The 13,121-nt window shown below is 38.2% G+C and overlaps 1 protein-coding gene across 2 annotated transcripts in view; it reads right to left on the bottom strand.

Moving 5' to 3' along the window:
- Positions 1-13,121, bottom strand: part of GALK2 (galactokinase 2) — a 48,832-nt gene that overhangs the window by 14,644 nt on the left and 21,067 nt on the right. For both annotated transcript variants that reach the window (XM_035899329.1, XM_035899328.1), the window contains 3 exons: positions 8,881-8,979; positions 6,002-6,154; positions 806-1,016 (listed from right to left, as the gene is read on the bottom strand). In XM_035899329.1, coding sequence (XP_035755222.1) covers positions 806-1,016; positions 6,002-6,154; positions 8,881-8,979 — 463 coding nt within the window. The remainder of the gene's footprint in view (positions 1-805; positions 1,017-6,001; positions 6,155-8,880; positions 8,980-13,121) is intronic.

Genomic DNA, 13,121 nt, shown 5'->3' with positions numbered 1-13,121 from the left:
TAAGGCCACAGAAGGGAAACAAGGAAGTAAGGATTCTTTTAAGTTCTTAAATAAAGATTCTGATCTCAACTGGAAACCTGTTATGAATGCACATTAATTATCTAATAAATGCTCTATTCAGTATTATTAGCAACTCTACTAAATGCATCCAGGATCCATTACATGTGTGCCAGTGCTCATGACTACATGGTATAATCATAAGCAATAATACATAGGAAATACTTTAAATAGTAACTTGTTCACCTCCACCAACATTTTCCTAAAAGAAAAAAATGTATTGATAGTGACAGGAACTTCTTTCTCAGGAGAGACCCAGACGCCTCGCTGCCCAGTGCGTGTTTTATGAACTGATAATGTATTTACCAACTCAAAACCAGAAACACAAGTTCCATCTATGCTGGTCTTTCATACTAGTTAAGGGAGAGCAAACAGGATTCATGTTCATGATGTTATCACCCAAAACGTTTGGGTTTGTAATAGCTATTGCCTAAAAAGGAAGCCTGGTTTAGACTTTTCCCCAGAAGGCAATCTGGGTTATTTAGAGATGACTCTAAACCAACACAGGTTAATCTAAAATAGTGAGTGTACTGCTACTTTTTAGAAACAGATCAACCAAAATCAAAGTTTTGCTCTATTTTAAGTTAAAAGTTAGAATGAAAATCATGGTATCAATTCTCTCACTTGCCACCCAAGATTCTGGGGAAGTACTCTAGCAAGATTTCCACTTGCACTACTTATCTATACATAAACTTTTACACAATACACACATTGTACACTAAAAAAACACCATTTCATATATGCTTACCATCTTGCGTGTTTTGACTAAGGATCTGAGAGCGGAGCTCCTCTAGGCTAATTCCCAGGCATTTACAAATTTCCTCTGTGCTGTAAGGCTCAGGATGTAATACCTCCTCGACAATGGTCAGCATTTCCTCTAGGCTAACTCCTAGCTTGGTTTGCACATCATGGAGTCTCAACATTTTTTTCCAGTCCAAGCCTTTTGACTTTGAGAGAAGCTAAAATGCAAAAAATAAAACAGAAAATATTGTGCCTTCCTGTTTAAAACTACTTAATTGTCTATAAGCACCTTTATGACCCATCTGCTCTTTTCAATTCTTAATCAGGAACCATCAAAAGCTACTTTCTATCAGTACAAGGCAGATGATCACTATATTTATTTATAAAAGGTCTGTGAATGACAAATATTCTTCCCTCAAATCAGGTATTGTCTGTAAAAGCCCCACTGGCATTATTTGTGTGGTATCAAACCAGTGGTTTATCCTTTTCCATGGATGTTGTTACGTCAAGCACTTAACTCTTTTCAACCACATTCAGACAACTGCTCATACAAATGCTATGATACTGTAACACTAAAGGTGCCCAAGAAGTCTGTTTCTGTAGTGTTAGAATTTGCGCTAATATTTAAAACTGTTTGATCTTTCCAAGATACTCCTGGAGTTTACTGATGAACAATTGAGGTTGTCATTAAAAGCCTTTCTCATAATAGCCTTAAAAATATGAAAGTAGGTGTAAGATCTGTGCGGGAGAATTAACTGTAACTTTTCTCAGTCTCTAGAGTTTAAATCAAATTTTAAGTACATTCTTTTAACGCCCAGTTTAAAGGAAGTTTTGAGCCTTATGGGAAGGTTATGATGTGTTAGTCAGAACCTGCTCTGTTCCCACACAATTGCTATGCTGCTAATTACTTATCGATACATCTGTTTTTCCCACTCCAGACAATGATGTCATGCTTTGTGTATCTCTGTGATATTTTGGCAATTGACAGGAATTATTTCAACTTTTCAGGATTCTGTCAAAGAGGCTTTTCTCTGGAAGGTTGCTACATGTGTTGATGCTCTCATGTGCCTATTGAAAATGGTTGAGTAAAGCAGCGCTCCTCCTAAGGTGGAATGTTATCAATTATAGAATATTAAGTGATCATTGTGGGATCCTACTGACATACCACCTTTAATTGCAACAGATTACTACAGAGTCAAACACAGATTAGCAGGTACATGCTAGTGTCGTTTTACTGCATTCACAGGAACTTGACAAATCTCCAATTCTGCACCATTTAAATTGAGGTTAAAGCTTCCAAGTATGCCAGATCAGGCTGTATGTTTGCAGAGTTTAAATCAGTGTAGCAATACCAGGGAATAAAATCCTCTTCCTATTCAAATCAGCGTTAAAATCTCTCATCAACAGGGCCAGGATTTCACCCAGTGTGTTTTATTACTCTTTTCAATAAACACTGGTTTTGAGAGAGATTTAACTTCCCAGGTTAAAAGAATCATGGGATTTACATACATGTCTGAAAAGTATTTGCTTTGCTTTGTGCAAAGTTACAGCATTTGAAATTTAAGCCAAAGATCTGCTGCCCAACTATCTGCTATAGATTCTCACCCTCCTGCTCTCTTCCAACAGTGCTTTTGCAGGGGTTTTTCCAGTTTTGCTTTATTACAGTATATAAAAATTAACTACTTTTGGTGCCATCTAGTGACTTACTGTGATTTATGTGAGGCTTACTAGAGCAGAACAAACAAAATCCAATCAAAATCCAAATCATATGACTCTGTCGCCATCTAAAACACAGTTTTGTATGTTCAGTGGTAGAGAAAGAAGCAGCACTGTCCAGTGGCTAATGCAGAAATCAGGGTGAGAAAATTTTCTTGTGAAAGACTGATTTAAGTCACTTCTGGCCTGCTTTTCAAAGGCTCTGAGTACCTAGAACTTTAGCTTACTTATTGAAAAGTTAGAATAACAATTATTTCTTCCTATGTTTTACTTAAATATTCAGTATTTCCTATGTTGATGCACGTTTGTGACAAGTTCTTAAATCTGCTTCGAGGTGCTAAATGAATGGAAATTTTTTTTTCCTCATACTTTAATCCTAACGTTCAGCATCCCCTAGACTTTATTACCAGAAGTTAAACAGAACTAAGAATTTACAAAACATAATGTTCTATAAAGCAACAAAAATTTTTCTACTTCCTTTTAAAATAAATAATCCCTTGTAGAAATATGTCATCTATTGTCACATCTGTTCCCATTTCTGTGCTTTGGGGGAGATGCTGTATTTTAGATGAGCTAACTATGCTGGGGCTTTACAGGTCAAATGTTCCAAACAGAAACTGACCCTGTCAGACAAGTGGGCAGGGCTTTATTGGAAAGGTCTATACTGCTTATAGCAGAGTTTCAGTTCTAACAGCACTGAGAAAAAATGTTATGGGCAAACAGAAATGTTTTTTTAAAATAATCTAGCTGCAGCAGCTTAAATGGTAATGGACACAGAACAGAAATGGGAAAAAAACCCATCTATTAAATCTACAAAAGTAATCCCAACACTGATCCCACAGTTGGATATTTTCTTGATGATCTCTGACTAGGTGGATTAAAGATGTGGACATCATCCAGCTGGCTCTTAACTGCCAAGACATAGCATCTGTAGGCTTTATTGTCCTTTATTGTTCAACACAGGCACACTGGAGAACTGTAAGTAACTGAAAGGAGAACATACTTAGTAAATGATGGGACAAATATAAGTAAAACAAAGTCTAACTAGGAGTTAAGTACAGAAATAATTAGCCCTTATATAGCAGCATCACTTTCTCACACTATACATATCTGTAATGTAGAGCAGAATCTGAGCATCTTTCCATGTTTAACAAACTTAGCTGATTAACTATATGGCACTCCTATTGCAGACATTCTTGGCACCACTCTGTAGCTGACAGTGAAGTGAACCACACACATGGTGAAGCAGGGGAGATCACAGCATTCACTAATGCTCATATTCATCCTGCAGCACCTACTGTGCGACTTTTCTGAAGTATAAAGTACAAGTTCATTTCCTTTGGAATTGCCGAGTGTTCTGCAGAACATGAGTGTCTTTAAACATACTGTTTAATGCGGTACAGGAAAGCACTCGGAGGCTACAACAAGAATAGAGAAAGGAAAAAACAAAAACCCAAGCAAACGAATGACTGTCCAGAAGGGAAGGGAAAGGAACAGAACCTGAGAAAAATAATTCTGTGAGGGTGACCAAGAGCTCACTTGCTGTAAGACAGACTGACATCAAAATGTTCTACACTAATGCCAGCAGGGATATGTTGGGTTAGCATCTTTACTTACATGGAGCTTTCTTCAAACGGTATGAAATTCTAGAATGACCTAAAGCAGAAAGGGAAGGAAAAAGCCTATCCTAAGGCACTTACCAATGAGAATTTCTTTCCAAGCATTACTGCGAGGCCCAGCATGTCATTTCATAGTTCCATTAGCTTAATGGTGCTTAAAAGACTTCCCTGCTTCCACTTACATACCTACCCTCCTTCACCCCACTGTGACCTGTTCCTAAAGAAAGTCTTTTCCTGGCTCAATGCATTTTTATAGTGTGTGCAGCTTTCCATCTGGCTAGCATATGTTTAAAAATAGACAGGTGTATGTTGTTAGTCTCCTTAAAATCATGCATCTGCTAAAGGTACCTTTTTAGAGATTGCATCATAGATAACAGGAATGTGAAAAAAATCATCTTTTCTTACCGCCTTTTCAGTTTACTGCACAGGACCAATAATTTACATTTAGAAAATTGTGATTCAATTCACAAAATCTGGTATATGGAACAACACTTCAAAAGGTCTTAAAACCTCATGCACTTTGTTGTAGTTTGCCTTTTAGAATAGATTATCTGTGAAGGCTCTCTGTTTCTTATGCAAAAAAATTTCCAAAAGTAGCTCTTCCTAAAATACATACCTAGTCAATGTACTATCCTAAATTAGAGGCTTATCAGTTATACCAGGACCAGCACACAGAGAGGTCCTTATCTTGATTTTCTTAATGGCCTAAGAATCTTTTTAACTTCAGTGACAACAGCTTCAACTGTGGTCATTGGTGCTCTTATTTTTACCATACCTTTTATACACCTAAAATGCAGCTATGTTCTTTATACTGGAGTTTAAAGCCCATTTAAAAAGTCACCTGAAGTTTAGCTTCCCTCCTCAAAAAAAATCTCAGCACAACATTTTATATTTCATTTTGTCAGTATCTGATCATCTCTTCAACTGTATTTTTTTTTGGCATTAACTATGGTAATTTTTCACAGAATTATGATGCCAACAGATGCTTGAAGTACTTTTGAGTATTGCTCAGGTTTTGGACAAATGTTTTGTGGCAAGGAGTTCCACACTGCAGTTTTTAAAACTTTCATCTAGATTTTGTGACCCAAATTCTGTTCTTTCACACTGCACATCACATTGGGTATAACTGCAGCAAATTTTATGCTCACTCCTCACTTAATCTAATCGAAGAAAAAACAACTGTATTCCTATAAGAAACTCAACCTAAACCCTACATCTACAGATACCTAAACGTATGGTCTACAAAATCTGGAATTAAAAGTGGAACTTAGATTTTCTTCATGTTCAAATTCCATACATTTTAGAGATAATTGCAAGCTATAAACCAGCAGCACAACCTAAATGTTGGGGTTTGATTCAAGCCTGTTTTTAAACCTCACACTAACATACATGCTGCTATTCAGAATTTCCAATATTACTTCCAGGCCTCCAACTAGTAGCTTTGATGTCCTCTAAATCCTAGAAAATACACATCTATTACAATATATCCATATAAGCATGTGACCACACTGGTTGCTTTCCATTATTTGTCATTATTCAGCTTTAATTAGAAACAGTCTATCTTATTAACTGAGAATATTTTTTTCGTGAAAAATAGACTTATTTCCTCCACTGAAATATAATACAAATTAAATTGAATAGAACTAAATCACATAATCTTCTATATAAGGGCACAGTCCTTGTACTTTCATTAAACTCAGCAGGAGTTCTGTTTCTGCAGAGGTGGAGGTGTCTGGTTCTGGAAAGAAAAATGCTACTTAAAGTAGCACCTAGCCAGGTGTCAAAGACACGATTGGTCAGCAGTGGAGGGAAAAAAGCACATATTTAGATGAAGGTTTCATTAGAGTTTGACATAAGCCATACGTTACCTTTGTAGCCAGACGACACTCCATTACCCTAATATTGTAATGAGAAGTCGCTGCTTTATTCATTTCAACACAACTGTTAGCAATAACAAACGCTGCTCCACTTGGAAGTCTAACATCAGTTGCCCTCAGAGGACTGAACTCTATCAACTTGGCCTATTGAAAGAAAAATGAATGGTTAGTTTTAATTTACTACTAGCTAACAGTGCACTTAGTTCTATAAATCAAATGCAAATTTGCATGTTTTTTCTCTTGAAAATCCAGGGACAGCTAAGGAAAGAAAACTGACATGAAACAGTGAGAAAAGAGGTTTAACCTCATTGGCCAAGTTACACATACATTTCAAACCTTTCCCTTGTAGCTGGATTTTAAAATGTTTCCATTAAGTCTTTGGGTTTTTTCAGCATTTCACAGAACCCCACCCGACCTATTTTTCTTGCCTGTTTAAGACAACAGTTTTTCTTTGATCTCCAGAAAAGTACCAGGCCTGGCTGAAGTTAATGTGCATGCCGCTAGAAACAAGGGGCTTCACATTCCCTTCCCCTTCACCAATGTCCATCTCCCCCTTAGTTTCTGATTTTCCACTAAATCAAGATTAGTTCACTGAGGTATGGAATAGCACCAAAATCTTAGGACTGACTGGAGACAGTGATCATGTTACAGATACACAATCAAACACAGAAATTAAATAAAACATATATAAAATGTAGTTACTGTCTCCTTCCTCCTGACATGAGACTGTCTTGCCTCACAGATGACTTACACAGGCTGCATAAGATGTTCCCAACATTTTGTGACCTTTTCATGGAATAAGCTAGGCATCCATTAATTAAATAATTCAGGATGTAATGTAATCAAGAGATTAAATTCACATCTGGTTTTTCACTGGGGTAAGTTGTAAATCATGTGCCCTGCTTTGGCTTCTTAGAATAGACTGTAACTCTGCAAGCGGGGACGTCTTACTGGTTTTGGCATTGTTCACCCCCAGAGAGTTCCTTGAGCAGCTAGAGTGCTAAATAAACAACGACAAATCTGCTTGTACATTATGTACAGCATGTGTGCTACTCCCTGCCATTGAGATTCTGGACTACGTCACAAAATTACTATCACGACAGACAAACTTGCTTACATTTAAATATACCCTTTAAGAGCTGCTACATTAGATCAGCATGTACCACTAAGCTGTCCTGTTTCTGACAGTAGCCATAAATGGATATTTAGAGGGAATATGAAAATAGGACCTATACAAAGCAATCTTTTTTTCAGGTATATTTTTTTCAGCTTCCCATAAGCAAAGATTACAGTGGTTATACTCACACTGGAAGACACATCAGACTAGTATGTTTAATAGCTACAAATAGGCTAATACTCTATCAGTGTATCCAAGAAGGTCTTTTTTGGGATCCTTTTTAAACTTTTGCCTTCCACAATGCACGGTATTTCTCAATTTAACAATGAATGTTTTGGAAAAAAAACCCCAAACTTCCTTGTTTGTTTTTAACAAGCTGCTCACTAATGTCATTGTGTTTCTATTAGTTCTTCAGTTACGAAAAACACTGAATTCTCAATTTACCTTCTCTTTCCCATTCAGGGGTTTTACAGAGCTTCAAAATATCACCCTCAAACATACTTGTTTTCCTAGCCAAAATGTTTTAAATTATTCAGTCAATGCTCATGTAAAAAATAGCTTTGACCAACCTCAGTGTCCTTTACTATACTTTTCTCATTCTAGTATGGTTTTTTTTGAGATGTGAGGCCAGAACTGCATTCAGCTGCAAGTACACTGAAGCAAGGGTATTTTCTGGTCTGCTTGCAATTTCTTTTCAAATATTTTTTAACGTTTTATTTGCCTTTTCAATCACTATCTCTGTATGTCAGAAAAGCCTCTGCTTACATGATCGTCTGCGTGTATGCCAGGAGAAGATGCTGCTTACTTCAGCATTCATGTAGCTGTGTGTTTAACAGTACAAGCATGAAGGAAAAGTGTAGAGTAGGTACAGGTGATGTGAAATTGAAAATAGACGTCTCATGATGGAATACAATGTTTGGTGTAATTCTAGGAAATAAGTGTATTTTCTGTATAAGCTTATCCAAGATAGGGCATTAAGGAACAAAAGCTGTAGAAATACAGTATCACAATCATAAGCAAAGTAAAGGTTGTCATAAAATGTCACATTAATTTAAATAAAAGTATTTTGACAGGTTTTAGGTTTGAACATTTGCAGTCCTGTGCACCTTCTGGGACAATAGATGAACTTCACTGTAAATTCCACTGCAAGCGCTTGTGCATAACTTGGCAGGTCCTGTATATCATTGCTAGCCCACCTTCTGTCGCCATGTTTAAGACAGCTAAATGCCTTCTACATCAGAATCCAGCCACAGAATTGTCTGGAATTAGCAAAACTGGGAAGAAAAAAAAAAAGTCTCCATTGTCTTTGTAACTGGACCTGGCAAAACTTCCTAGAACAGCTTGGTTATAAGAAGTTTCAAGAAAGCATTTTTGTAATAATTATCCCATTTGCACTGAAACAAGGCATACCGACCATTCAGATTTCATTATATGGGAAACATTCCAAGTTCAGCGATGAATTAGCCAAATAGTGTGGAACCTTGTGCTCTTCTAGAGTACCTCTTTCCCCACATCTTTTCTTTCCTCCTTCTTGCCATTTCTCATTTTCATCATCTTATTCCTTCAAACTTGTCACACTCGATTATACACAATTTTATACATATAATTCCTGTTTCATTTGTATACCAATGATGCTTATACTGCTTACTATGGTATTCCGGTTTCTTGTCTTTCTGCAAGATACATATGAAGATATTTTTGTTTATGTAACTTAATATTACATTGTTAGTTTAGATTACAAAGATCCACATACAGTTCCTTCTTCTGCCAGAAAAGAGATTGACTGGTCCATTCCTCCACCTTCTGTGCCAATGTAACGTTCACTCTTTGTGCAAATTTCTGCAAGTTCCACCTGAAAAAAACCATTAACGTGTGAATCTTCAGCCAAGATTAAAGATGATATTCAGACTAGATACAGGGAAGACCGTTTTTTATTATGAGGGTGGTGAAACACTGGCACAGGTTGCCCAGAGAGGTGGTAGATGCTCCATCCCTGGAAACATTCATATTGGACGGGGCTCTGAGCAATGCGATCTGGTTGAAGATGTCCCTGCTCACTGCAGGGGGTTGGACTAGATGACCTCTGAAGGTCCCTTCCAACCCAAACTATTCTATAATACTTTTATACTGCTTACATATGAAGTAGTGAGAAAACAAAGGAGATGATGGTTTCAGAGCTCTATCGCTGCCTCTCACACACCAAGTAGAGTAAGCTAGTATCAACCAGGATGCCACATGGTTCCTTTTTCCTTTTGTTCTGAAGCAAAACAGAATCAACTGTTCAGCCTCCACTGGACTCACCGTAGCCAGATGCTCTTTAGGGTATCCTTGTTTAGATGCTTAACTCTTGTAGCTTGTCCTCTTCCCACTTTCCACATTCACCTCACACTGCTCCACCCCAGTAGCCAATATTTTGTTGATTTGTTAGTTGAATTCATCTATATATGCATCTTGGTAGCTTACAGAAAAATGGCAAGTTGTTACTGTATACTATTTTAATGCACTGACTCCATAATCAGAAATTATGTATTGAGCCTAACTCAGAAATCCCTCTCAATGTAAATACTCTAATCAGTGGTGCTTGTCATTTCTCCTGGAGATACTGTACACTGCTTACATTGTTTATCTGAACTAATTTGTAACTACATGTGATTTGCATTCATTTGCGACATTTTAGGCATATCTTTGGGCATTCTGATACCTCAGGTCAGAGGATACTATGGGGGGGGGGGTGGAATATCATTATCATAACTGTCAAAAGTAATAATTTACAGTACAGTAAAGCTTTCAGCCATCAGGCCAAGTTGAAACAAAACACAAGAGAAGCCTTGGAGAGTGGTCGAAGAACACAGACTAGTCAAAAGGAAAGCATCTGTGTCCCCATACTATAACCCCTACCAGTTTGTTTTTCTATGCCCAAGGTAACCACGAGGGAAGATGGGGGAAGAGCTTCAGAAAAGCTGCAGTCCGCTTTTCAGTCTGGTGGCAAAGTCAGATTCAGATTCCATGCTAAGGAGATGTAGCATCACAGGACTGAAACAAGCTCACCAGCAAGGCAGGGACATTAGCCAGCACACAGCTGTAAAAGGCAGCAGATAGAGGCAGTAAATCACCATCCTAAGAGAGAGGTATGTGCAGGGTGCCTGCCTGCTTGCTCGCTCAATTTCTGTGATGGCACTACAGACAAAGTTGTAAAATTGCTGCTTAGATCCACATAATCAGGCTGAACTGTTTCCAAATGCACTAACAACCGATTTACTCGGCTCACAATGCAGTTATGGCCAATAAACCTTACGCTGATAACCAGAAGTTATCAAAAGAACATTAACAAAGTTACTCTAAACCTATGCAGACCGGATCTCTTCGAATCAAACATGCTAAATGAACACTCACAAGAAAAGACCATTAACGAGAGCACATAGAAAGTACAATCGGCAAAATTACTGTCCTTTTCTGCACTGCCTTTCCTTTGTGTATTTTAAAGACAAGCTGAAACAGAGATAATGCTGCTTTTATTTTTCTTGAGAAAGTATAGGAACATCACACATTTTGGTGTTCTTTCTTTTTAACAAAAGCCATCTCCCAGTGCCTGACTTTTGCTGAAGATCAGGTTCATCAAAATTCATTTTTCCTCCCTTGTCCCACGTCTACTCCAAGCAGTCCCATTTCTGGTTTGAACCTTAGACTTCTTCATCCCATCAGTGAAAGTTTAACATCCAGTCACCTGCTCCACTACAAGTTGGAAATAATTCCGAATGAAATGCTAATGAATGCAAGATGCTTTTTTTCCCCGTATAATGCTAAAATACTCAGCAACAGCTCCACAGAAAAGAAAGAACAAACCTCCACGCACATCAGTCTCTAGATGCTCACTCCTTTCTACATGTGAAGGCGTGCCTATTTACAAACATCTGTTGCTGGGATGTGGAAATGCTGGTACATTCCTGATTTTTGTAGCCACTGGCAGGAGACATCAGGCTGGAGTGCACGAATATTACTCACTGGCAGCAACAGAAACTTCTCCACACTGGCTGAGAAGACCATGCCAGCACAGTGGTCATGCGCGCTTAATAGGAGCTGTGGCTGTGCAAACCTGGCCTGAAGTGCAGCTCCTGAGGTACTTGCAATGTATATTCTGCTCTTGGGCATGGCTGCCTGAGGTATTATTTCAACTGCAAGTGCCAGATAAAGCTTTGCAAAGTTAGAAAATTAAGCATTTCACCCTTCACTTAGCCTGGCTGCGTGTCATCTCCATATACACATCAGCTACCACTTGATTGCTTAAATCATTTAGATTTTATGAGCCTGGGCTTATTAAATAAATATCAGGAGAAGTCTTGCAGAGGAGGAATGTTAACAATTAGGACAGTGCCACTCCCCTGTCCCTTTACATGGTTTGGCAAATTGTGCCTGGTTAAGCACTGGGCCTTGCTTCGTCCCAGCTCACCAGCTGTCCAGCTGCGTATGCTGGGCTAACAGCGCTGTTAGAGCTTGAGCAACTTTTGTTTTGAAACTCAGCAAGGATTGGCAGGACCACCAAGTAGTAACTGGCAAGGGTTGAGAAGAACCCTCTCCACAAGACAGCCCAAAGCATCCCTGAAACATTATTTGGTTTCTAATTTAAACAGGCCCTTGCTGACACAGGCTGGCCTTCTAATACTAGGATGAGAAGCATGTGAATGGAGGGGAAATCGTCATCTGTATAGAAAGCAGTTTCTACTTACTATTGAGACAAATGGGCAAATGTTTGCCTTTTTGCTAAAACGAGTGAAAGGGCAAAGTTCAGAGGAACTGAATTGTAGCATTGGAAACCAATGTGAAGACTAAACTGGAGAGCCTTGTATACATATTTGATACTTGGAAAAGGATGGCCATATGACTGAAACAGTGAACCAAACATCAGGAGGTCTGGGCTCAATTTCTAGCTCCACATTAAGTTTTTTGTGATTCAGGGAAAGTCCCTTTAATTCATTATGCCTCCATTTACTCAATAAAATGAGGAGTATCTTCCCCCTCTTTGTAATTTGTAATTGCTACTTGGGATTCTTAGATGATAATGCTATAAATATTTGTGACTTCATTCCTAGAAACTGAAAAAAACCCACATTTTGCTACACAAGTTCTCTGACTTTAGGCTTCCACAGAAAATATCTCGTATTTGCTAGAACCATGTAATAAAAGGAAGTAACTTTTGCCTATCTCAGAGCAATGTCTTGTTTCCATTCAACTTGCAACACTCAGAAGCTCTTTAGGGCAGGGACTGTTTGAATCATCTGTTATTTATATCTCCCTGTAGCGTATGTCTCACCTGTAAAAATACAGAGCTTCTCAGATCCCAGATGTCACTGCACGATTTGGCAACATCTCAAATATATGTCTGAACAATACCTAGGCATGCATCACCTTCATCCTCCTGGCTGCACAATTCCTGCAGAGAAGTAACTCAGAGCATTCTCACAGTTGAGTTTAGGGGGGCCGCACCCCAGGCTACACCACAGCATCACCTGCCGGCAGGTAGGTCAGAGGGGGGCACAAAACAGCGTGAGAAATATGCAGAAAGAAAAAACCCCATCTGCACATAGACTACACTTCCATCCTATGTATTCTGGTGTGTATGAGAGATCACTTCGAGCCAACTGCAAAACGTAACTACTTCTACGCACCCAAGACTCATTAGCATGGCTTTTCCATCTCTAAAGCAGTATTTCAAAAACACTAATAAATCATAATTTAAGTCTTCATAGAATTTTACATATTTTAAAAGCATTCCTATCAGGCTACTGTTATCTTCAATTTAGAGACAGCACAGCTATTTACGTGATTTGTTTAAAGTCATGCGAATCAGTTGAAAAGCTAAAATGAGAATTAAAAAACCTCTCTATTTCCAGTATTGTGGCTTATTTCTCTAAAGAATATGGTCTCAGGGAAAACTTTGCAGGGCAGGTTTAAAATCTTTTTAAGATGATGGTAATGAAAAGTGGAATAAAAAGATAC

This window comes from Egretta garzetta, unplaced genomic scaffold, assembly GCF_000687185.1.
Source record: "Egretta garzetta isolate BGI_Z169 unplaced genomic scaffold, ASM68718v1 scaffold287, whole genome shotgun sequence".
Lineage (NCBI taxonomy): Eukaryota > Metazoa > Chordata > Aves > Pelecaniformes > Ardeidae > Egretta > Egretta garzetta.
The sequence above is the reverse complement of the archived record's forward strand: the minus strand, read 5'-3'. Positions and strand labels throughout refer to the sequence as shown.